We start from the raw sequence: 24,452 nt of genomic DNA, 5'->3' as shown, positions 1-24,452 counted from the left end.
ACTCAACAGGACTGAGTCCTTTAAGGTGACATTTAGTCTAATTAGATATCTGCCAGATCTTTAGAGGAAAAGCATTTGTTTGTTAGGGGCCGTTCAGACAGAATGCACTTTTTTTTCCATTTAGAAATGTGAGAGGGCAATGAAATTAAAATTAAACTGTCTTTTCAAACCTTCTATCTCATTATATTTGAGTTGGCTTGTGTGTTTTGTTTCATGTGATGTAATTTCTGGTAAGGGAGCATAGTAAGTATTAGTGTTCCATAGTTTTTGCAGTGCATTGTGGGATTTCTCAGGGAGTGAACATTCCAGTTAACTGGAAGTATTTCACGATTGAAAGCCCTTAAATTGGCCGGCTCCCTGATCACTGAACTAAGGAGCTGACTGAGACGCACTCTCTGCTTCTAGTCAGTCTGAAGACCTTGGAAGGCTGGTTCAGGTGCGTTTAATCAGGGTTGGAGCTAAACTCTTCAGGACAGTGGCCCTCCAGGAGCAGGTTTGGACACCCCTGGTCTAATGCATGTTTATAGAGAAAAACAATGGAAAAGTAGCGTAATAAAATGCAAAACCGTGTTGTGTGTGAATGGCCTCTTTCCCCACTCACCCCAATGCTAAAGAGAGCTCCTCCAGCTGGGCTTTATGGTCAGTCTGCCCATTCTCAGCGGCATTCAGCTTGTATTCATGGGCCACCTGGTTCTCCTTCAATCATAGGAACATGTTCAATTAGCTTAGACTAGATTAGTAACACTTGTACAAAAAAATAACCTCACAAGGAAAATAAATCACTATCGGTGGCCGTTTGACTCACAATGGTGATTTCACGGGTTCTCTTTTTGATCTCCAGCTCTACGTGATCAAGCTCCAGGCTGAGCTGCTCACTAGACACAGTGCCACCTGAAGACCACTTCACTCCAGCCGCAGGCTGAGATGCCAGCGCACACGCCTGTGTGTGCATGCGAGAGGTTTGTTAATACTACTGAATAGAAGACTATATGAATAAGAATACATGAATATAAGGCTGTACATTGTAAGTCATGAATTTGGATGGAGATTTCATACACACCTCCATGCCGCGTGTCTGCTGACTGATCTGTTGGTTGACTTGCTGGAGCTCAATCTTGAGCTGCTCGCGGTCAGAGGCAGACACTGGCAGACTGGCAAAAACACGAAAAACAATTCAATTATATTTTAATTGAAAATTCTAGTATTGCCATGATGCATCTTTTCTTGTTCTGTTCTGGAAGTGTAAAAGGCAAAGTTCAGTACCGCTCGCTGAAGTGTCCCTGAGAGTTAATGCTCTGGTGCTGAGGGTACGACGCTCCTCCCCATCCACTGTGGTTTCCATATGGATAGTCTGCTGTAAGGAGAAAACAATTTACCAAAAACAAAATGACGTTTCCACAACTGTTGAAGAATGAAAGTCTAAAAGTGCAGTTACATTAGTGAAATGTCTGCAAAATTCTGTGGGCAAAATTGTGATTTTGTATTCCAGATTCTATGTGTGGAAATCTTTGGCCGAAAATTCCTAAACAAATGGATTCCTTTTGAAGTGACTAGATTTTGCCCATGAAATTTGCAGAACTGTAAATATGACTGCACCTTAAATTAGGGGTGCACCGATTGATCAGCTACCGATCACTATCAGCCGATAATCACGTTGGGATGTTTGATCGGCGGTCCCTAAAAAGACCGATCTCAAGCTGATGACGCTGCCGTGAGAGGTTTGGCATGACATGCAGCAGCACTGTCTCAGTCTCTGTCCGGCGCGGGTGAAATAATTATAATGCTGAAGGTGAGGTACTCATTCATATTTCTTCATTAACTTAACATATATATATATATATATATATATATATATATAAGTTAATAACAATAATATTTATATATTAACTTATAAAGTAATTTGAAAACTTTGTGTGAGACGTAATTTCACAAACAGCGTGAGTGAATCACCGCGCGCTCACGCGCTCTTTCTCTCTCAAAATACGCAAATGGCTTCAAATCACCACACATCGCGTCTGTCTATAAGCACGCTGCACAGTTGACACAGAAATTGTCACTTGCACAATCAAGGCAGTGTCACATCATCACTAAAGTTTATAAATTGCATTACTTTTTAATTCTTGCCAGTGTTTAACCATTCAGCGCTCGCACGGAGACTGGAGACTGAGCGCTCATGCACACTCGCAGCACACACACATAATGCCAGGTTCACATTACTCTGTTTGCAGTGCATATGTGGTGCGTATTTTTTCCGTGCTCATGTTAACGGATTAAAGCATTCACACAGCACACCGTTGCGGTGCGGCAGTGCGTTCCAGGAGTTTCTGCATTTTTTGCAGTAAATATGAACATGGATTGACACGAAAATTTAGTAATTACATCATAAATGCATATTATTAAAGTCTACCGTGTTTCACAGTCAACACATATGGCTTTTTGGCTAGGTTTAAAGGGAAAGAGCACTTTTAGATAAAGAAGGCAATAATAAATGGCACTGGTGGAGGTAGTAAAACAAAGTTCTTTATGAACCGCAGGCTTGCTTTCAACGCAAAAGGAAAGGCAGTAGAGCTGACTATTTCTGTCAATGGTAAGTTTGTGATAACGCAAGAAAAGTAATTTAAATGTTTTGCCACTTGCTTGAGCAACTTAATATATAAATCTAGAAGTAAATGCAAAAGTAAAAAGCATTGAATAAGGTTTTGCTTATATTTATTGTGTTTAAACATGTCTGTGAAAGATTGTGTTACTGTACTGTGTAAAAAAAGAATTGCAATGCTGAAAAAGCATTTTCAGTGACAATGTTTGGATTTGAAATCAAAATAATGGATAAATGTTGTGCTTGTGGTAAACAGACATGATTCAGTAGTGGACTCCTGTGTGAAAGCTCCTTCCCCCCCTATTTTCAAAAATGAAATTCAGGCCCTGAATAAATGTCTAAAAATCCTGATTGGAGTATCACTATAAATAGTTATAAAATATAAAAAGAAGGCTTTAAAAAGATCGGTATCGGCAGATACTGCTTTCTGTGATCGGCCTCAAAAATCCTGATCGGAGCACCCCTACCTTAAATCAATAGCGCACACAATTCAATTCAATCTTTAAAAACTCTTTAAGTGATCCTGAATCAAATTATGATATCTACTGATCATTCGTGAAGACTGGCAGAACATTCCAGCTTTACAGCTAGGGTTGGGAAATGAGAAGTGTTTTTTTTTTTGTATACAAATTATCTTTTATTTTTGTTTAAATGTATTGTGTACTCTCCATAATGGCACCAGGGTGACGCGGAGGAGACGAATTGTTGAATAAAGTCATTTTTGTTTTCTTTGCATACAAAAAGTATTCTCGTAGCTTCGTAAAATTACGGTTGAACCCCTGTTGTCACATGGATTATTTTACCGATCTCCTTGCTACATTTCTGGACCTTGATCGTGTTAATTACACTGCTGTCTATGGGAGGGTCAGAGAGCTCTCAGAATTCATCACAAATATCTTAATTTGTGTTACGAAGATGAACGGAGGTCTTACGGGTTTAGAACAACATGAGGGTGAGTAATTAATGACAGATTTTTCATTTTTGGCTGAACTAACTCTTTTAACAGTGCTTGAACAAGCGTCATGTTACTATTATACTTATTGTTAATGTTTTGAATTAGATTTTATTTTTACATTTTAATGTCCAATTCCAAAACTAAAGTTTTAGTATTTTTTTAAAGATGTTTATATAGTACTCATTCATTTTTATTTATTTGTTTTACTTCATTTAGTTTTAGTTATTTCAGTTATTTTTAAGTTATTTAGTTTACTTCACTTAAACTAAACAAAAAATGAGAACCAATGCCTTGGGTAGCTGAAATATAGTTGGAGTTTTATTTAACGATAATATCCCTGGTTTGAACTAATGCACTTTTACAGAGTCAGGCCATATTAAAATACTCCAATAGTATTTCATTAACAAATTATGAGCAGATTTTTAAATGAATCGGGTATAACAAATCACGAAAGTACTAAAGGTACTAAGAATTAGTAGTTCTTAAGTTCCTATTCCTATTTATGACTAAGTATTAGGTATTATAAAGATGTCCAGTCACCTGTCATGGTCATGTGTTTGGAGCCCGAGGCCTGTGAGGATGCTATGGCCTGTACAGGCACAGTGGTCTGGTAACCCGTTTTAGAGGTACGTGAAATGGCACCAAAAGGAGACACTGTAGGCAGAGGACCAAAGGGAATGATGGGATCGTCGTCTTTGGCTTCTGCAGAGCGCCGCTGGGTGTCCAGTGGAGGTTCACGGAGAACTTTCCCCTCTGCATTCTGTTGTAGGACAGTACAGGAAGGAAATGACAAATAAAACCTCTGTTATTGATAGTCTTATCTGATGTACGGAAAGACAAAGCATGAGGTAGATCACTTGCCATCATCTCCACAGCACTACTGACATCTTTTGGTTTAGCATCCTTGGAGCCAATGTATGATCCTATGGTGTCACATGACCAGGGGGAATACTGCCCAGCGTAGTCCGGCTCCCGACTTCCAAAGGCTTTAGAGCCGTCCTCCAAATACTGCAGACATTCAGAATTCAAAAATGAAAAAGAGCACAAGTTGAGCACTATATTCATGATCCATGAAGGACAGCAGGATGTTGTTCAGGACTCACCTCCCGAGGGTAGTCATTGGGGAACGGGTGTGTAGGGAGAGTTGGGGAGGCAGCAAAGGGGGGAGGAGAGATGACTTTTCTCTCCTCTAGCTGAACAAGCAGCTCTTTGCGCCTGCGATGCAAGTCATCCAGACTGGGCTGAGAGCGGCTATACGGGTCCTGCTGGGGGAGAACATATAAATCAGATTAGGAGATTTACACTGATTAACTGACTAGAGCTGGTTGAGGTGCAACAAGTGCTCAAGTCAAGTGACTTAAAAAAACGGTAAAAAAACAGTAATGACTCTTAAAATTGTCTAAATTTACAGCATGTTTCCATATGTTAACATTAGTTCAAATGAACTAACAATAAAAAATTATTCTAAAGTAAGGCTGCTATATAGATTATTTTGATAATCGATTATTTGGCCTAGGCCTGAGCGATAAAACAGTATCGATATTTATCGACGTTACACCTTCGATATCGACAGAAAAAATGTTCGATATAGTGCACGATATAGGCACGTACTATGAGTGACTCAGACAGCACACACAAACACATGAAATGAAATGAGTGCTGTGCCTGCCTGTGATGAGGAGATTGTGAATAAAGAATGAATATTAGTCGAATTTAAAATTAACATTTGCATTGCACGCCTCGTTCAGTGAAGTCTGAAGTTTAACGCAGACTGTCAGGACCAGCCTTCATGCAAAATAGAAACATTCACCAGAATATGTAACATTAACAGAAAAGGATATTACCGTAAAATGCAGTTTATGCGCTGAGGAAACATATCTCCCACATTAAACAGCACATGCATCTGTCAAAGCGCCTGGTAGGGCAAGCCGTGTTAAACATCACACTAATGCATTAGCTTGAAGTTTAAAATAAAGCATTCTCATGTTTCGGGCAGCTTGGATCACGCATCTTTCCCGCAGCAGCTCACTCTGATTAATCCGCTATTTTTAGATGCATTCGTCCATAGAAATGCGTTATTCACTGCTGTAATTTGACGTGACAGGCAGAAGTTTTCCGTGCGCGGCGGTTAGACACAACTAATCGATAATGACATTCGTTGTCTATTATTTTCATTATCGATTAGTTGTTGCAGCCCTATTTTAAAGCATTTATTAATCCTAGTAATTTCATTTAATGTTAATGTCAGCATTTACTAATCCATAACTAGAATTAAAATTTTAATCTGCTAACATTATTCAAAGGACCCGAGCGCGTGCACACATCCATACATCATATAATAATGATAATACGTTACTATATTGTTTTCTTGGAAGCTGTAAAAATTAAAATAAAAGCTATTAAGAACTTCAAGTTATATTTTTTGTATTAAATATATTAAAAAGTCAATAAATATTATACTAAACATAATATTAAACCTGACTGGATTAAATGAAGAGATGGATCTTGCATGTTTTGCATGAAATTGTTGGCATGACAATTATCCCTCACTGATTAAGATCAGCTGTCAAGAATTTGCAATTGTGCCTATATAAGTGTGCTATTGCTTTTTTTTGGCCTTATGAGCACTGAAGAAAGCATGGGCTGAACGTCTGCTCTTTGGTCAGTTTTTAATACACTTTGCCACTTTTTTCCCTTCTTGCATATGGAAAATAAAAACTATATTTTTGAGAGACCTTTTTTGGTCTGATTGGAAAAAAAAAATCAGTGTGCTGACTAATTCAGCGACTTGTTGGACGAAAATTTTCTCCCTTTTGTTCTACGCACCTGAAAACTTATTGTTCTTTTTGAACGCACACAATTCCTGCTTGATCACTAAACATAATATTAAAATCATGTTCATTAAATAAAACTTATTTGTAAACAACAAATGTTATAGGCATGCATATCAAGCAAGGGGAACTACTGTTTAGCATGCAAAAGAAGAACAGAACTCACTCCTATGTGGGACCGCATTTGGCTGGGGTGCGGTCCAGGAGGATAGTACCCCTCCGGTGGGTATCTGTCTCTGGATGACACTTCCTGGGGGTGGTACAGAGAACCTGCAGCCCCTGCTGGAGGTGGAGGCATAGCGGCTGGTGGAATGTCCAGAGGAACTGGGCTCATCCTGACCAAGTCGTCTCTGGGCGGGGCAAACTGAGGTGGGGGTACAGGATAGTGTCCATGTCTGCGACTGTAATGGGAGGCTGGTGCATATGTGTGGGCTGAGAAAGGGGGACCAGAGTGGTGGCTTGGATATTGGCGATCTGGGATGTAACCCGGGTAGGGCTCTGGGTAAGGTGGCACTGCAGACTCGCCCGGGGGAGGCGGATTACGTATATAGCGGGGATGGACATACGGTGGAGGTTGGTATGGGTAGGGGTTGCCTGTAAGAACACACAGGTTATGAGCATTATGAAACACCAAGACAAATATTTAGTTAAAAAATTGGTGTAATAAATATTTTGATTCGAATTAATGGCTTCATGAGTGTTTGCATGCCGTCAAGAGTTGTTTTAATCTACTTTCACACTGCAAAGAAAATAGGCCAATTAAGAAGATTTGCGCTTGCACTGTCAAATGCTCAGTTACCTACATCTTGATTGTCCTAAGGGTGAGTAAATTTATAAGCAATTTATTTTATTTTTTTTCTCGGTGAACTATCCCCTTAAGCAAATCTTTAAATGAATATCCATTATTCATTATTTACATTATAATGTTGCAATTGCCTGAATTCACTTTTCATCATTTTTTTTTATTGTTTTATCTGTTAATACAAATAATAAATCTGCAATTAAACTGAAAATTAAAAATAGACCTAATTCCCTCAACAAAAATGTACAGCTATTCATTAACACCAAGCTAAGACAAACATCAACTGATATCTTCCAGTTAATTATTTAGCATACATGTTAACAAATTAGCCTAGTTTATTTAAATCGGTTGGTCGGCAATACCCAGCATTCATCTTTTACACCTTTTTTTAAATGACCTGGTTAGGACACAGTATTAGATGGCATTACAGAGCTCCAAGAATCTTGAGAGCAGAAGACTTTCACAACCAGAAACCATCCATATGAGCAAATCCAATCACCTGTTGGGTACTGAGCATCATACTGAGATCCTGAGGGAGGAGGTCTGGTGGGCTCTGAATAGAAGAGCTCGGGCTGCTGTTGTGGATACATCTGTGGCGCACCTCTGGGCATGACTGGCACGTGCTTGGGCATGGGTAAGTGCTCTGCCCTGGGGTGAGGCACAGGGTGGGATGTCAGGGCTAAGCTAGATTTATCCAAACTTAAGAGAGACAAGAGGCAGAAATGAGTCGGTGCTAAATTATGTTGTTCCTTCCTGTTAAAGCCAAACCTATTAAGCACTTCTCACTATCTCAGCACTTTTGCTGTTGCTCTTGCAGTCAAAACAATTCAGATAATGACAGAAAAGCAGGAAACAAGAAGTCAAACTGAGAAGCAAAGGCTTACGTGTCGGGTGGAGACCCAGGAGCGCTCAGGCTAGTGGCGTTCATCTTGGGCTTGAGTAAGAGGTCATATGTGGAGGGGTCTGTGCCTCTGGGGATGAGCTGGGGAAGAGGGGCCCCATTGGTAAGTGTAGAGGCCTTTCGCCCAGGCTCCAGCGGGACCACCTCCTCAGGCAGCAGGCCAGGGATGCAGGGCACTCGTGCAGCAAGACGTTTGTTCATTTTACGGTACCTGCAGAGCGAACAGCAAATGAGATTCTGATTGTTAAGCAAGTTTTTGGTTTAACACTAACCAGATATGCAAGATGTTACAAGGGCACCCACTTTTCCAGCTCCTCCTGAGAATGGGCGAAGGTGCAGCTAGCTCCTCTGGGACAGCCTCCTTTCTGTTTCATGTCTCTGCACATGTACGTCTTGTATTTGCTGTGCTGTGGAGGCTGCTGCGTGTCGGCACCCTTTTTGCTGTGGTTCTGGATGAAGTCCACTAGGCCATGCACCACCGTCTTTACCCCCACCAGCCCCTTCGCCAGCTGCTCCCAGGTCGGAGGAGGAGCATCTGAATAAAGATGAATCAAAACAAAACATCACAGAACAGAACAGGTACAGATGTTACTAATTCACTCTAGGGGTGGGTGGTATGACCTTAAACTTTAAATTACAGTACGAGTAATTTGATACAAATTTATTTTCACAGTATATATATATATCAGACACCCTAAAAACGCAGCAAATATATCCTACATTTTTATATTATTGTATTATTCGTTTAAAAAAAAATTCACATTTTTAGAAAGATGTCTCTTATGCTCGCCAAAGCTGAATTTGATCAAATATACAGTAAAAACACTAATATTGTGTAACATTGCAATAAAAAAACTGCCTTCTACTGTAAAATATTTTGACTATTTTACTGTAAAATAGGGGCAGTTGTGGTCTAATGGTTAGAGAGTCAGACTTGTTGAAGGTCGCAGGTTCTAGTCTCAGTACCGGTGGGAACTGTCCATGTTCAATACCCATGACTGAGGTGCCCTTAAAGGGTTAGTTCTAGGGTTGTGCGCGACAACTAATTTGACTGTCGTTTAAACGGAAGTTTTGTATCCGACTAGTCTAAAAGCAAGAAACCCCCAAAAGATGGTAAGAAAAAAAAAAAAAAAAAACTCTGAATAGAGCTCTGAATAGAAAAAAATCTATGAATCACACTAGGCGCGTTTCCATTACCCTTAAAATTGCGCAAGTTGAAATTGTGAATTGAAAATACGCCTAATGGAAACGCGTGAATTTCGCAAAAACCCCCATATATCAAGCCTCTTTTGAATAAATATAGCCAAAATCTGTCAAAATCCGTTGCCATGACTTATCGCGAGAGGCAAAAGGTTACGTTTTAGTCGCATAACATTGGTTAATGGAAACACCGTCATTTTGCAATACTTTTTTATCGACATTTATAAAATATCGCCAAAGTTTTGCGCAAATCTGTAATGGAAACGCGCCTACTGTCAAATCCCTCAATGAACTCCGCTTGCCGCACACTTGCCTCGCGTTATCATTTCATTTAGCATTTAGCTGGTCGTTAAAAAGAAATAAAAGAAGAGCATACACTCAACGTCGGTCAAAGCATAGCTTATTTATTCAAATCAACAGAAAAGCAGAACAATAGAAAAACAATCAATAGCCTGACAGAATTCTTAATCTTCATATAACGTTAGCCAACATATTAAAACACAAGTCAAAAACAATAGGAAGGTTTATCAAGAAATAGCATTAAAACGGCTTTTAAAAACATACTTCGTGTAGGTTATATTGTCTAAAAACAAAATGCAACAATGCCCATTTTACTTACTCAGACCATGCGTTATTTGTTCAGTGAACTTATCAACGTGGTCTGGTGAAAGACGGGACCTGAGGCGATTAACAATAAAATTCCTGCACTTGAAAAAATGCGCTCGGCAGGAACTGAAGTCGCAGGCACGCAGAGATAACGAAAAGCAAGCTGATAGTGTTTCAGAAAGCGCCTGGACATCCCGCACCACCACCGAAGTGGGTGTTCGGTAGATGAACAGACGGCGCGGATGGGATCACAGCGGCTGCGGGCTGTAGTGAATGACGTGATTTACATTTGCTGGCTTTGGCCAGCCTCTAAGCTAACGCCTACGTGCCTGTATTGAATATGATTACGCATCGCTCCAGTAGAGTTATTGTAAGACAATTTGACATTACACAGTTTACACAAAACTTTTCCATTTCCTTCTAATTCAAAATAATCCCACACCTTCTCGTCTTTCGCATGGTCATTTTTTAACTCGCCGCAACTGACACGAAGAAAACACATGTGAGGTCTAAGGTAAAAATGTAGTTTCCGCCCAGATAAACTTTTAAAAATAATGCATTATTTTTCAAACGTTTTATTTTAACTTATTTAAAATGTTTTAAATGCAATGTTAAAATTATGGTAATTTGAATGATAAAATCATGTTTGTTTTTTTTCTCTGTCGTGTAATCGACTACTGTTTTCAGTGTCAACTAGTAGGAGCTGTACCGTTTAGTCGACTAGACCCGCACAGCCCTAGTTAGTTCACCCAAAAATGAAAATTAGTCTGGGTTTTACTCACCCTCAAAGCATCCTAGGTGTATGTGACTTTCTTCTTTCAGACGAATCCTATCGGGGTTATATTAAAAACTGTCCTGGCTATTCCAAGCCTTTCAATTGGGGAAACTGGGTGTTGGTTGTCAACAGTTCAGAAGACATGAAATAAAGTGCACGCATCTGTAATAAAACGTCCCTCACAAGGCTCCGGGGGGTGAATAAAGGCCTCCTGTAGCGAATCCATGCATTTTTGTAAGATAAATATCCATATTTCAAATGTAATTAACACTTTTTTCTCACTTCCGCTGACTATCGTACGTGGAAGTCGTGCAGGCGGATGACGTAGTACGTAGGCATCGTGCACGCGCCTGAGAAATGCAGGAGCAAAGGAAAATCGGTCTCCTCTTAGCTTATATCGAAATCCTCCGACATTTTTCTTTACAAATCCTCGTTTTGTGCTACTAATTTGTGACCGGCGTTTTGTTTTGTTTCTGCGTTCGTCACTAATTGCGCAACGTTGACGTCTTACGTCATCCGCCGGAACGGCTTCCGCATACGATAGTCAGCGGAAGTGAGGAAAAAAAAGTGTTAATTACGTTTGAAATATGGATATTTATCTTACAAAAATGCATGGATTCGCTACAGGAGGCCTTTATTCACCCCCCGGAGCCTTGTGAGGGACGTTTTATTACAGATGCGTGCACTTTATTTCACGTCTTCTGAACTGTTGACAACCAACACCCACTTTCCCCCATTGAAAGGCTTGGAATAGCCAGGACAGTTTTTAATATAACTCCGATTGGATTCGTCTGAAAGAAGAAAGTCACGTACACCTAGGCTGCTTTGAGGGTGAGTAGAACACAGGCTAATTTTCATTTTTGGGTGAACTAACCCTTTAAGCAAGGCACCAGAACCCCCAATTGCTCCCCGGGTGCCGCAGCGAATGGCTGCCCACTGCTACCCACCGGGTGAGTGTTCACGATGGGTGTGTTCACCTCTTACTTGGATGGGTAAAATAGAGAACAAATTCAGAGTATGGGTTACCTAACTTGGGTTACCCGTGCTGGCAAAATGAGTCACAATGAGCAAATTTTAAAAAATGAGTTATTAACATCAAAATGATGTATCATTTGTTGGAATCAGAAAAAAATGACTTGAGCAACACCGGTCTAAAGTAGATCGAGTCAGCAAAATAAATTGAGAAAAATCTAGTTAATACCACCAAATTCGGCACATACCAATCTATAGGAAAAATATATGTACAACTTTTTTTCCCCAAGATACCACAATGCACCAAACGTGTGTGTGTGTTGGGGGTGGTGGTGGTGGTGGTGGTGGGTTATTTAACCAATCATCGAAGACATTATTGCGACTAGAGGTGTGAATCTTCACTTGCCTCAGGATTCGATTACGATTCAGAGTGTAATGATTCGACTATAAATGATTCTCAATGCAGCATGATGCATCTTTTCCTCCAATTATTTTCTTAATAATAATTGCTATATTATTCATAATATATTTTCTTATTTTATCACTGTTATTAAAATTAAGAACAAAGATGCAAATAAGCAGTGAACAAATAAAAAAAATTCACATTTTACATCTAAACAAAATCATTCAAGTAAGAAAAACAAATAATCAAATGTAAAAATCACTGCATAGTCTTCAGTGTATTCATTACAAATAAAGCAGTTCAATCGAGAGCACTAGTGATTCCCTCTTTTCTTTTATTGTTTGATTAACAATAATGAAACAAACGGACTATATATTAAGACCTACTGTAATATACAGATCTAATACAATGTCACACATCAGATGTTTTTCACTAACAGTTAACCAAAAGTTAACTTAAAACATAACAGATTGTTTATGTGAATATTTGCAAAGACAGATATTTTGAAATACTGCAATTCTGTGTGTACGTGTATATCGGGATTGCGCACTGTCTTTGTGCGCACGCTTCGGACGTGTCAGTCAGCGCGAGTAAGATCCTTTTTGCGGCTTATTGCTCTTAACTCTTTTAACATCAATCAAGTCCCGCACTTTATTTTCTCGTTCCTGCATGTTCTATTCAAAACTAAAACATCAGACACAAGTGCTTTGCTTCCGATGGACAAATGCAACTTTTCAAAACAAAGAAGGTAGACGTCTCAGAAAAAGTACAAATAAAGAACATTTTAGTTGTTTAATAACTATGCGTTTCATTGGGACCACTAGACAAAGGCCTAATGACCTCATTTTTGTGAAAACCTCAAATTCAACCAAAATTGACATTTTTCACTTGTTTTGCCTGTTGCTCGTAATTAGCCTGTGTGCATTCAGAGTCATTTTGCCAGCACGGGTCATACCGCGTCATACCGCTAAGCTCTAATTCAGTTTCTCAGATGCTCAGTCATCATCTTAGGTTTGTCTGTCTTAGCAAACCTGGACTGGGGTCGATGTTAGCGAGTAACTCGAGGTGAGGTCTCAGCCGGTTGAGATTGGCAGGGTCACCCGTCCTCTGCAGTGCGATGGTTAGCTCCTGCACGCTCTGAGCAAATGATGCTGGGGTCTGCAGCTGAAAGACAAACAGTATTCCCTTTGTCCATTATTCTGAGACATAATACTATTTATGCCATTTGAAAGAGTGCATGAAATTATCAAGTCGTGCTAACAGACGGCAGTTATACCTTGTCAATGATGGACTGCATGTGAGACTTATGAGACTGGTCTCCATACAGCAGAGAAGACCACTGATCGGGCGCGATGCGGAGCCCTCCCTCCATTGCGATTTGAACAATCTGAGAGTCATGTTCCCTCCGAAGTGCCTCATACGTGCGGAATTCCTCTTTCAACTGCATTAGTGATGAATCCTCATCTCGCTTAGTCACCTACAACACATAAGAGATTTAATTGAAACCTCAGAGCTACAGCTGATAATATTATTGCAAATAAGCTGTTGAGGTGATGAAAACGTTAATTTGCACATTAAAAGCAACAGAATTCCAACAAATCTGAATATGAATTAGAAAACAAAACCGAGAAAAAAAACAAACTCATAAGATAAGCATCTCATAAGATGCTTGTGAAAAGCTCAGATGAGATCAAGTGCACAATAAAGGGTACCTACCTTGAAGCAGGAGGCACGGTAGAGGAGCTGAACTACATGTCCAATACTGGTTTTGGAGGCCTGAGGAAATCTTGGTTCCAGTCTCTGGACCACAAAGAGGACCAGAACCTTCCTGGAAAGAGCGGATCCATCTTCCAAAGCCAACAGCACCAGCTTTAGTGCCTCCTCCTGCATGGCTGTAGATAAAAAAGGCCAACATATAAGACACTAGAACTTCCACAAGACCGAATTTTTGTGAACAGGCTTAGTGTTATCTTACCAGGGCCCAGGAACTGGCAGCCTCTGGCTCTGACAGCAGCCCATAGGTTGGAGGAGAGCTGCTGGGGGTTTTGGTGCTGCAGAATGAGCTCAGTAACAGTTCTTTCACCCAGAGAACGGGCTGCCCGCATGGCCCTGACCCGTCCTTCCTCTTCCACCAGCTGACAGTGCACCAGAGTCACCAGCTTCCTCTGCATGGGGCGGCTCAGCATGCTCTGAGCAGCATTACTCAACCCCAATCCTAGATACAGCCAAAAATATGCATCAATTACTTGCCCATTCCCATTATACTGGCTTAAAGTTGGCATGAGAAGAAAATTCACCCTTTTTTTAATGTATCTAATTGAACTTACAGTGAACGATTAATCAAAGCAGCTAATTAAAAAAAAAAGAAAAAAGATTGTGAGCCCATATATATTTTTTTAAATTGTCATAACTCAATCTTCTGGTGAAATTACAGTCATCTTTCTGGTGACATGCTGTATTTCTCCAATCATTTAGTCCACTGAAACCCCACCACTTTCTTCACATCCACCGAAGGATAGAACCAAGTCACCTCCCTACTTTTTTTTCCAATTTGGATAATCTGTGTCACTCAGATGTACATCACAATATGGAAGAAATGTTCTGTCGCACACTTTCATTACATCACAACTATGATACTGTAAGTAGAGATCAACTGACAATCGGTTTTACCAGTTTTTTCCCCGATATGTAAGCATTTTTCCATTATCGGATATCGGTTTTGTAATATCGGATTCACGATAATGAGAATTGCACACAAGACCGCCATTATGGCACTGCATCTTAAAGAGAGACGAGTCAACATGGCGTTTACAGTTAAAGTAACTTGATTTGCTTTAACTGATATGCTTTACTTAACATATCAGCCAATAATGCACAAATGAGATGCGTTACATAATTGATTGATATGCCGTTTAAGCTTGCCGTTAAGAGGTAAACTCAAGGAGAGTCATGCAATCCATAAAGTTACTTCTCAAAGATGTAAAGAGTTCAAATTAAATTAAATTAAATTTATGCATTTAGCAGACGCTTTTATCTAAAGCGACTTGCAGTGCATTCAGGCTATACATTTTTTATCATCGTGTGTGTTCCCTGGGAATTGAACCCACGACCTTTGCGCTGCTAACGCAACGCTCTACCACTGAGCCACAGGAACATTAACAACTAAAATGTTGTTAAATACGACAGACTTAAATAAGTGTATGTTGGAAACAAACCAGCTTAATTTAACTCTCTCTCTGTTGTTTATGCAATGTAATTATATTCTCGTAAAGCTGCCATTTATGAGTTCCATTCTGTGACGTGATTGACGCTCAGGCATGTTCCAGTATGACCACTGTATGTAGCTTTTAACAAGATCCACTCGTTCAAGACTGCCTAAATTACATTAACGTTTTCTATATAACCTTTATTTCGTTAATAAGCATCTAAGTAATTACAGTTCTGTGGAAATGATCTCCGCAGGAGATCGCGATTTGAGTATATATTCTGTGTAAGCGCACAGATAAAAACAGTGCTCTGAAAGCAGGCATTTCATAATCTAGACAGACAAAAATACTATTAATAACTCTGATAACATGCCATTTGAGATCGACTTGCAATTGCAATGATGTATTTAATAAATTAATGATTACATTTATGCAAAATTAATATAGACTGCCCTGTGGTTTATTTACATTCTGTTTAAAACATCTGACTTTACGTATAACAATCTATTTTATGTATTGTTAATCTTAGTGTTGGTAGAATGCTGAAAGACTGTTTTCTACACTGCAGTGTTGTTCTGCTCAACTGGTTGTACTAAACTACACTAAAGTAGAAAAGCTTTTTTTATTCAGGTGGTTTAGAATGTTTTAGGTTTCTTTATTTATGTTCTTTATTTGTTGCCTGTTTGTTTAAAGGGTTCATATGATGTAGCTAAAAAGAACATTATTTTGTGTATTTGGTGTAATGAAATGTGTTTATGCGGTTTAAGGTAAAAAAAAACACATTAATTTCCACATACTGTACATAATTTTTTCTCCTCCATGCCCCGCCTTTCTGAAACGCGTCGATTTTTACAAAGCTCATCAGTCTGAAAAGCGAGGTGTGCTCCGATTAGCCAGCTATCCAGTGCATTGTGATTGGCCGAATACCTCAAGCGTGTGACGGAATGTTACGCCCCTTACCATACTGTGATGCCCTGTTAGGCCGGAGCAATGAGACAAAAACATTAAAACCCATTATAAACGAGGCATTTGTTGCATCCAGTGGGGACATAATTACGGATTATAATGACTTATACTGTCTTTTTAAACAAAGCCATGTCTGCATTTGTGATCGGAGAAATGACAAACTACAAAAGCTACTCTACACTGCTCAAAACTCTCGTTTGAATCGTCAGTGGCAAATTCTTTAAATATAAAAAACTTACTTACAGTCTGTGAGTCAGAACAGCCGGCATTGTAGTCTACTCTACCAGGATCAGGAAACAGTCCTCCATAAAATGCGCTGGACACATCGGAATATTTGGGTTGAACTGTTCTAGAACAGTGTTGTAAATACAACTTAACCACTGATTTCTAGTCGTGTCCTCTTTTGGAAGGCTAAACAAAGTAGTTTCACTTTAACAACGAAACACAGCGTCACACACGGCGGGCTGAGTGAGCAGACGCCGGGAGCTAGAGTGAGCAGCGGCGGGCGGGCTTGCGGCAACCACATGTGACGACCCGCTGGACTCCGCTTCGTCCACGGTTAAAGCCGATCCGGCGATCCACAGCACGAAGTTGATGTATTTCCTCAGCGACCAGCACGGATCAGCTCCAGGCATGACGAAGCGGATATCGTCCTCTTTTGGAAGGCCAAACAAAGTAGTTTCGTTTTCACAACGAAACACAGCGCCTTCACGACATGGCGGCGGCAGCAACAACAATACTACAGCGAGAATAAAAGTTACGCCTTCTTTCTTTGCATGAAAATTTGGGCGGCGTTATGCAAATCTTCCCACATCGTGACGTAGACATGTGGGGGCGTGTTAGAACGAGCCGTTTTAGGTAGGTGTGGTTGACTCTTAACTTTTATAAAGAATATCTCTTTGGATTTAAGACTTTAATCTTTGCAACTTTACAGATCTTCTTTATGCACCAAGAGCTTGTAACACTCAAAAGAGAAAGGAAAAATTGAAAAAGCATAATATGACCCCTTTAACTGATCAAAGTATTTACTTAGACACTTTAATGATGGTGCACAATTATAATTTTTTTTCTTTCAGTTTTAGACCCCCTTACTGATGCATAAAGTTTTGTTTGCAAGGAGGGAGTGAAATTACAGTACTGACAGTGTTATAAATAAAGATGCTTGTTCAGTTCAGTACTGTTCTGCATATCCGTTATCAGTCACATAAACATGCAAATAATCTGTATCGGTTCTAAAAAAAAAATCTGTATCGGTCGATCTCTAACTGCAAAAACTAGGAATGCACGGAAATTTCAGCAACTGAAAAGTTTTCATAATATGCTGTGAAAATGTTGATGGAAGAAACTGATGTATGTGCAGAATTGAGAAATGGATATTTATGAAGGTCAATTGATGTCTCACAAGGCAAATGTACTTCAGTTAAAAAAAAGTCAATGTAATACAAACATTTGTGAGAAATAAGTAATTTGTACATTCACATAACTGGTAATGGAAAAAGGCATTATGTAGCTATGTGTACACACTAGGGATGGGCGATATGGGCTTAAAAATATATCACGATAATTTCTGATATTTATTGTGATAACGATATCAATGATGATAATCCTTTTAGGGAATCCTAACCAACCTTTTTAGGCTCAAGATCCCTGACCTCGGCCTTTATGAAAGACAAGATCTACCTATTGAAGGATTGATAGAAAAAGACATCCCAGATTGTATTTCAAATTTGAGGCCTTTTACTTAGTATTTTAATTAGTGATGCGCCGATCATAGCTGATTCAGAATTCAGATTTTCTTTTCTTTTTTTTTTTTAAACTAGCAAATTGGATTCTGATACTGTTTTTTAAGCAACTTTATTTATTGGCTATTTGCTTTATAACAAACAAACTGGCTTTAAACAAAAAATATCTAGCGATTTGAAATTAGAGGCAACCACTGCACTTTAATCATGATCTGCACGGGCAGTTGTTTTTGATTTGATTTAGATTAATTTCACGCGATCGACGGGTTGCGACCACTGCTTTAGAGAAAAGTATTATCTTTCCTATTTTTACCCAAAATAGGGTGTTGTGACCGTTTAATTCATACTGGAAGCAGGAGGGTGCCCTTGCGCAGAAACTCCACATATGCATAGTAGAAGTAATGCTCCAGGAAAAAGTATCCAGTGATCGCTGTAGCTGAATAAAACGCAGATAAAGAAATTTTAACTGAGGAAACCTGAAGACAATAAACATGCGATTGCACAAAATATATGGTATCTGTGTTCTTCAAGCAATCTTGAGTATTTTTTATATGGATAAAGTATATTTATAATGCAATGCTAATCGAAATAGCCTTTATCACTGTATATGATGCTATAAAATAGTATGATTTCTGCCTTATTCGGTGATACGAAACCACGTCTGATCACAAAAATAAGTTATTTCGAACACTCGACTATGTTATGAAGTTAATATGGAGAAAAAGCATTTCAATAAATTAAAATATCTTTGTTGGACAACAGGTTTGTAAACGACTCATACACATGTAAAACTGTCGCACATGTGCTACTGTAGTACATTTACTCAAGGCTAAGTCCGATTTTTGTCGCACTGTACAGCCCCATCCAAACCTGCTCCAGATTGTAGAAGGAGCTGCTCAATTTCACGTCCGCCTTCCTTCACGTCACTCCACACAGTCGTACACAGAAATATGTCAACAACTAGACTTTATCGTTATTATCGCGGGAAGACGAATTCTTATCGTGTGGAGAATTTTTATCAGTATATCGCAAACGATAAGATATCGCCCATCCCTAGTACACACCATGAGTTCAAGTCAACTTTCATTTCGTGAACAGTACGAACGTGTGTATTTCATTCATTCACCTGACCCAAACATACATAAGCTTCAAATGCCACTGGCTCAATTAACATTTACAGTATAGTAAGAATAGCATCGTAGATCTTAGTTGCATTTTAAGTGACATTATAAGTCCTTTAAACATATAGAAGGTAATATTTGGATTTTTCCGGCTCTCTGCACTGGCATTTAACAAAACCGTAAGTGTCTATGCCCACACTCCCTAGACCGGAAATCCAAGATGGCGGCGATATGCAACTAGCCTATAAGCAACTCAGACTCGCACCATATGCAAAGATGAAGTCTGAGATGGTCCGCACATGTAAATAATAACAGTTCATGTGAAACAGCATTTACTGTGTACGGAGCCGCTCTGAGATGCACAGAAGCTACACACATATACATAAACCACACACTAAACCCGCAGCGCAAATGTTTATTTAATTGAATCACAGCCTTTGTGAATTCACAATAGCACTATGCTTTATTATGATTTTTAAATAGTTTTAATATTATACAGCCCTAATATCATTAAAACGGTCATAAAACATATAAAACTGAATAATATGAAATTTAAATGTTTTTATAAAACTCAACATTTATTAATTGAATGCAGATTATTACATTTGGTAAACAGATTATTAAATAAACTTTTTCAATTTTCTTTAATTTAGACTACAAAAAAAAAAGGTGACTACTTTTAAGAGCATGTCAGTTACCTCGTGCACTGCTGAGGGGTTTGAGGTAGAGGGCCAGCTCCTCAACACACTGCCGTGCCTCATCATAATGCTTGGTGTCCTCGGGACATGTAATGAACACCACAGGTTGCTGTTTGGGAACCTGAGAGAAAAAGACAACTTAAATGAAGCACACAGTGATCTGAAAACCTGTGGTTATGCTTAGGGCTGCGCTGGTGAGTGTGACAACCGCACCACCGCAGTGGCAGGATACCACTGGCGATGGTATACAATAAATAAATAATAATAGCGGTTGCACACAAGTTAAGTGCAAAGCTCTGTTTACAAAAGAAATAACAGTTTAGCAACTTAATATTGCGAATATAGAAACATCTGGATTTGTGCTGACTGAGGGGTACATGAGCCCATAAATTTGGATTAAGCCATGTCGTCTTTGTATTCTGTCTTACGATCTAGTCACCGGACTTCCCACGAATGGGAAATCGGACTACACATGGAATCACTCGTTTCTCTTCCCCAAATAGTCGCTCGCATCGCACTCGGTCTTTTTTTGCAGGTGATCTATAATGGCAAAGCAACATCAAACATAAATGTCATAATTGTGTGGAAGATCGCTCTTTCGAACTTTTATCAGTTGCTTTGGAGTATCTGGAAAAATATGAAGGCACTAAAGACGCTGCTTGTTTTCCCCAGCAAAATGCAGACCAGGTATATACTAGAGCTGGGTAAAAAATATCGATATCTCAATATTGATCGATTCTCATTTTTATGGAACGATATTGATTCTTAAATCCCAAGAATCGATTAGTCTAGCCTGTTTTCAGTTAATGGACGGACCGTTGAAGGGCACCTCCCATCCAATATAATCGCAATAAGCATTGTGCTTTGGTACTTTTAATATGAAACAAAGTCTCAGATTTCAAATTCTGTCCATTGTATTGCAGCATTCAAACAATAAATGCCGATTTAGCTCAGTTTAATGTGGAGTGACAGATCGCTGTAGCAGCAGATGCAGCACGTGAACTGATCATCTCCTCCACATTAATACCAGTTTCAGCACAAAATAATCATGACTAAACATCTGAAGGTAAGTTAAAAGAAAGAGTACAACTTTACAATCCATATCCTGTCTCATGTAATCAATTAGTGTTTCAGCTGCGCAAAGACGTCAATAAACCGTTTTTCTGATTACCTCAGAAAAAACATATTCGGTGACCATAAACTCATTTGTCAGATAGAAAAATAAATTGTAGAGAGGGCATTTTGCTAAATATATGCATCATATAACATATTCATTAGGGATGTAACGATACACTCAACTCACGATTTTGATTTCACGATTCGATTCATGATTTTTTTTTTTAAACAAAATGAGATTTAAAACAAATGATCAATTAAATGTTTCCTTTTATTATTGCTTAGACAAAATACTGCACGTTTCTTTGTGAAATTGAAATATAACACTATAATAATATCCTAATATAGCACTTGTAAATTATTGCTCTTTTGTCCTCATTTGATAGTCGCTTTGGATAAAAGTGTTTGCTAAATTACAAAATTTTAATATAAATGTAAATATAAATAAAACTAAATAGAAATTTTAAAACAAGCCCCAAATCAAATAAATAACACAAATAAAAGAAATATCTTCATATAAACAAACTAAGGCTTTGTCTGTGCTCTTTCCATTTAAAATTAGAGGCAACCACTGCATTTTAATCATGATCCAAACAAAGATGCTGCATACATGCAACACGAGCCGTTTTTAATCTAAATTACATTGTATAATTTCGAAATTTGAAGCAAAAACAGAATGGTTTGAAACTATGCATAAAAAATATCTGCATGAAACAAACGACAGAGGAGCTGAATGAGACGCAGATTCACTCTCTGCCAGCAGGTGGCGCTTAAAGCATTTCCTTGGTTTCCACTGTAAACAAAACAGCGCTCCACTTATGAACTTTACAGAGGCAAGAGGAAAATAAAAAATACTGCAAGTTCAATTACTTAAAAAAACACTACCATGTCATTGTGGCTTTTTTAGTATGCTATCAAAGCCATTTTATTGCTAAATATAATTTTGGTCAACAAGGTCCTGTGCCCCTGAATGTTTCTGTGTGTGCGCAGTGCAATCTCTGATTTCTATGAGTGAGTGATGTGTGTTCATATGGTTCAATGCAGCACATCATTATAGAATGGTGATTACACTGATAGAAACTAACCCAAAACAGCCAGTGGTTGGCCCTTTACCTCCACGGTGGTAATAAACTGCCACCATCACAGCCCTGGTTATGCTACTCTGTAAACACAGTTGAAATGCCTCACCTGACCCCCAACCAGCTGTAGCAGGGCAGAGTTGACAGGCAGCTGCTCGATGTCAGTGTTGATGGCCGTCTGGTCAAACGGACAAGCTTTGCGGTGCAGCTTGTTGAGGCACATCTTGCAAACGGTGTGGCCACAACCCAAACTGATGGGCCGACGCACAGTTTCCTCGAACGTCTGGGTGCATATGGGGCACAGTAAAAACTCTGTCCATTGTGGAGCTTGTACAGGCATCGTAGCAAGGTTGTTCTACATGTAAACAAGGGTGGGGGGGGTTCTCTTGGGTGTGCGTGCAGGTGTATGTGTGATCGGGTGTGTCATTTAACAAAAAGGGAATAATAGATGGGGGGAAAAAAAAGAAAGATTCCACTGGAATCAAAAAATCTTCTGAACACAGGAGTTCTTAAGTTCGCACGTCCCGGGTGATCATCACATGGTGTGAAACCTGAAACCTGGAACAAAAGATGCAGTTGATGATTAATCTGACAAATATGGAAAATAGAAAATAGTATATCTTTAGTGGTGGGTTCACATGATGCACATTATTAACCAACATGAACCAACTGGCGTAGTGTAGATCAACCATGTCTGGCAGCTGTTGCTACCCAAACAAACAAGAAAACTAACAAAAACACTACAGTTTAAACATTTATTATAAGAATAAATTGTTTAAAACCTATTGAGGCAGGAGCATTACTTAATTTCTGAAAAGCATTGAGTTGAGCTGAGCAGCAAGGCAAGACACTACAGGCAAAACCACTGTTATTCCATGCACGGGTCAATTTTGAGATTTTGGGCTATTCTTCATCCATAAGATGTCATCTTTCAGACTAATGGAAATTAGGCTTGCCGCGATAGACGGTGTTGATGGTGTTAAGCCGCAACACCGGTTACGTCACTTTCCCACCGTCGCTTTGATTTTTTATAGTAATAAAAATCATTTAGTTCAGTAAAAGAACAGACACTATAATTAAAAACTGAACGCGGCTGCTCAATGCAGCGTGTCGAACGACAGTCGCATCACAGATCAGATTTCATTTCTCCAGTGAGGAGAGCGAGTCGAGCTGACTGACAAGAAGAGTGAGGTGACACAGACAAGACGATGGCGGATGATTTAGTTTTGAAACTAAATGCAAAAGCTCCTGGTTTGGCAGTATTTTCGATTCTGAAAAGCCTGTCGAATTTTGCCGTTTATCTAAGATGATTTGGGAAGATTTTTTAAACAGTTTCTTATCGTTCCACATTGTTTGCTGATTTTTACTTTATTTAAACTGTCATTTATTTTATTTGACATTCGTTTTGCTAATAAACGTTCTACGTTTCTTATTTATTTGGTTATATATTATACATGTTTACTTATTTCCAGTTTTGTATACCTATTAAACTTTATGCAAGTTATTTGATATTAGGCATAGCTTGCCCTATAGGTGTATTTTTTATTTGTTTTGTTAATAAAAGTTCTATGTTTTATATATATATACACGCTAAAGTGAGCTTGACGTTGTATTTTGTTGTTGCATTCAAGCAACTGACGCCGAACTGTCGCTAATTCAAAAGTGAAAGTAAAATGTGCACGGTGCTTTAAAGCTATTTAAAAGCGAAGGAAAGCGAGGAAAAGAGGGAAAATTCAAACCAACTAAAAACGGACAATTGCTTTACTCCGAATTGCCGCTATTTTAAAGTGAAAGTAAAATGGGCACACCACTTTTACAAGCCATTTAAAAGTCCCATATTGTCAAAACTGAAATTTCCTGGCTTTTTTCACGATTACTGAGGTCTTGGGGATATTTAACTTCCATATAAGTTTCAAAACAGTCAGTCCACAGCCTGCTTAAAGTTCTAGCTATTTTTCACGAACCGTTGTGACTTCCGTAAAAAGTTGACGTCAGAACTACACAGTCACTGCCTTCAGTCACCACCCCGAGCACCGCCCACCGTCCCACTCTCCTTTAGCCAAACCCCCAGACAACATCACATCCATGCTTTTGCTGAGCAAGAACAACACGGAAACATGTCGAAAAGGTTAACTTTAACCACGAAACCAGATCGCCCGACCTGTAACGTTACACTCTCACTCAAAGGATGGACGATCTGACAGGATTGTTACTATGAGGTGGATCACATCTAACGTGTATAGTAAAGACAAACTCACTGTGTCTATCTAATCATGATGAAGATGTATATACATTTCAATTTCAGCAGGCAACTATTTTTACAGCTACACAATTAATCACAACAATGTATTTACAATTACAAATGTTTATATATATAAATCGTCAGTTTGTTGTTTTACACACATGCACACAGACATTATTTCATACACGACATAGTCGTGAGATGCAAGAAACATAGACATATGGCAAGAAATCTGTAGACG

General features: G+C 39.0%; 1 protein-coding gene and 1 non-coding gene across 6 annotated transcripts in view; both read right to left on the bottom strand.

Annotated features, from left to right (window-relative positions):
* Window positions 1–24,452, bottom strand: part of rc3h1b (ring finger and CCCH-type domains 1b) — a 31,113-nt gene that overhangs the window by 2,704 nt on the left and 3,957 nt on the right. Inside the window, exons 2-18 of one of the 5 annotated variants that reach the window (XM_016245032.1) lie at window positions 22,079–22,527; window positions 19,775–19,895; window positions 14,017–14,256; window positions 13,758–13,933; window positions 13,318–13,518; window positions 13,073–13,205; window positions 8,389–8,620; window positions 8,069–8,296; window positions 7,684–7,883; window positions 6,549–6,976; window positions 4,655–4,816; window positions 4,413–4,559; window positions 4,092–4,311; window positions 1,264–1,354; window positions 1,061–1,151; window positions 806–940; window positions 602–696 (exon numbers count right to left, since the gene is read on the bottom strand). In XM_016245032.1, coding sequence (XP_016100518.1) covers window positions 602–696; window positions 806–940; window positions 1,061–1,151; window positions 1,264–1,354; window positions 4,092–4,311; window positions 4,413–4,559; window positions 4,655–4,816; window positions 6,549–6,976; window positions 7,684–7,883; window positions 8,069–8,296; window positions 8,389–8,620; window positions 13,073–13,205; window positions 13,318–13,518; window positions 13,758–13,933; window positions 14,017–14,256; window positions 19,775–19,895; window positions 22,079–22,309 — 3,131 coding nt within the window. In that variant the 5' untranslated portion in view covers window positions 22,310–22,527. The remainder of the gene's footprint in view (window positions 1–601; window positions 697–805; window positions 941–1,060; window positions 1,152–1,263; window positions 1,355–4,091; window positions 4,312–4,412; window positions 4,560–4,654; window positions 4,817–6,548; window positions 6,977–7,683; window positions 7,884–8,068; window positions 8,297–8,388; window positions 8,621–13,072; window positions 13,206–13,317; window positions 13,519–13,757; window positions 13,934–14,016; window positions 14,257–19,774; window positions 19,896–22,078; window positions 22,528–24,452) is intronic. The other 4 variants (XM_016245035.1, XM_016245036.1, XM_016245034.1 and 1 more) reach the window with 4 other exon arrangements.
* On the bottom strand, window positions 15,126–15,195 carry trnaa-agc (transfer RNA alanine (anticodon AGC)). The gene has a single exon. It is a non-coding gene; the product is annotated as a tRNA-Ala (tRNA).

This window comes from Sinocyclocheilus grahami, unplaced genomic scaffold (genome assembly GCF_001515645.1).
Source record: "Sinocyclocheilus grahami isolate Dianchi unplaced genomic scaffold, SAMN03320097.WGS_v1.1 scaffold742.1, whole genome shotgun sequence".
In the NCBI taxonomy this organism is placed as follows: domain Eukaryota; kingdom Metazoa; phylum Chordata; class Actinopteri; order Cypriniformes; family Cyprinidae; genus Sinocyclocheilus; species Sinocyclocheilus grahami.
This window is presented reverse-complemented; position numbering and strand designations above follow the sequence as displayed.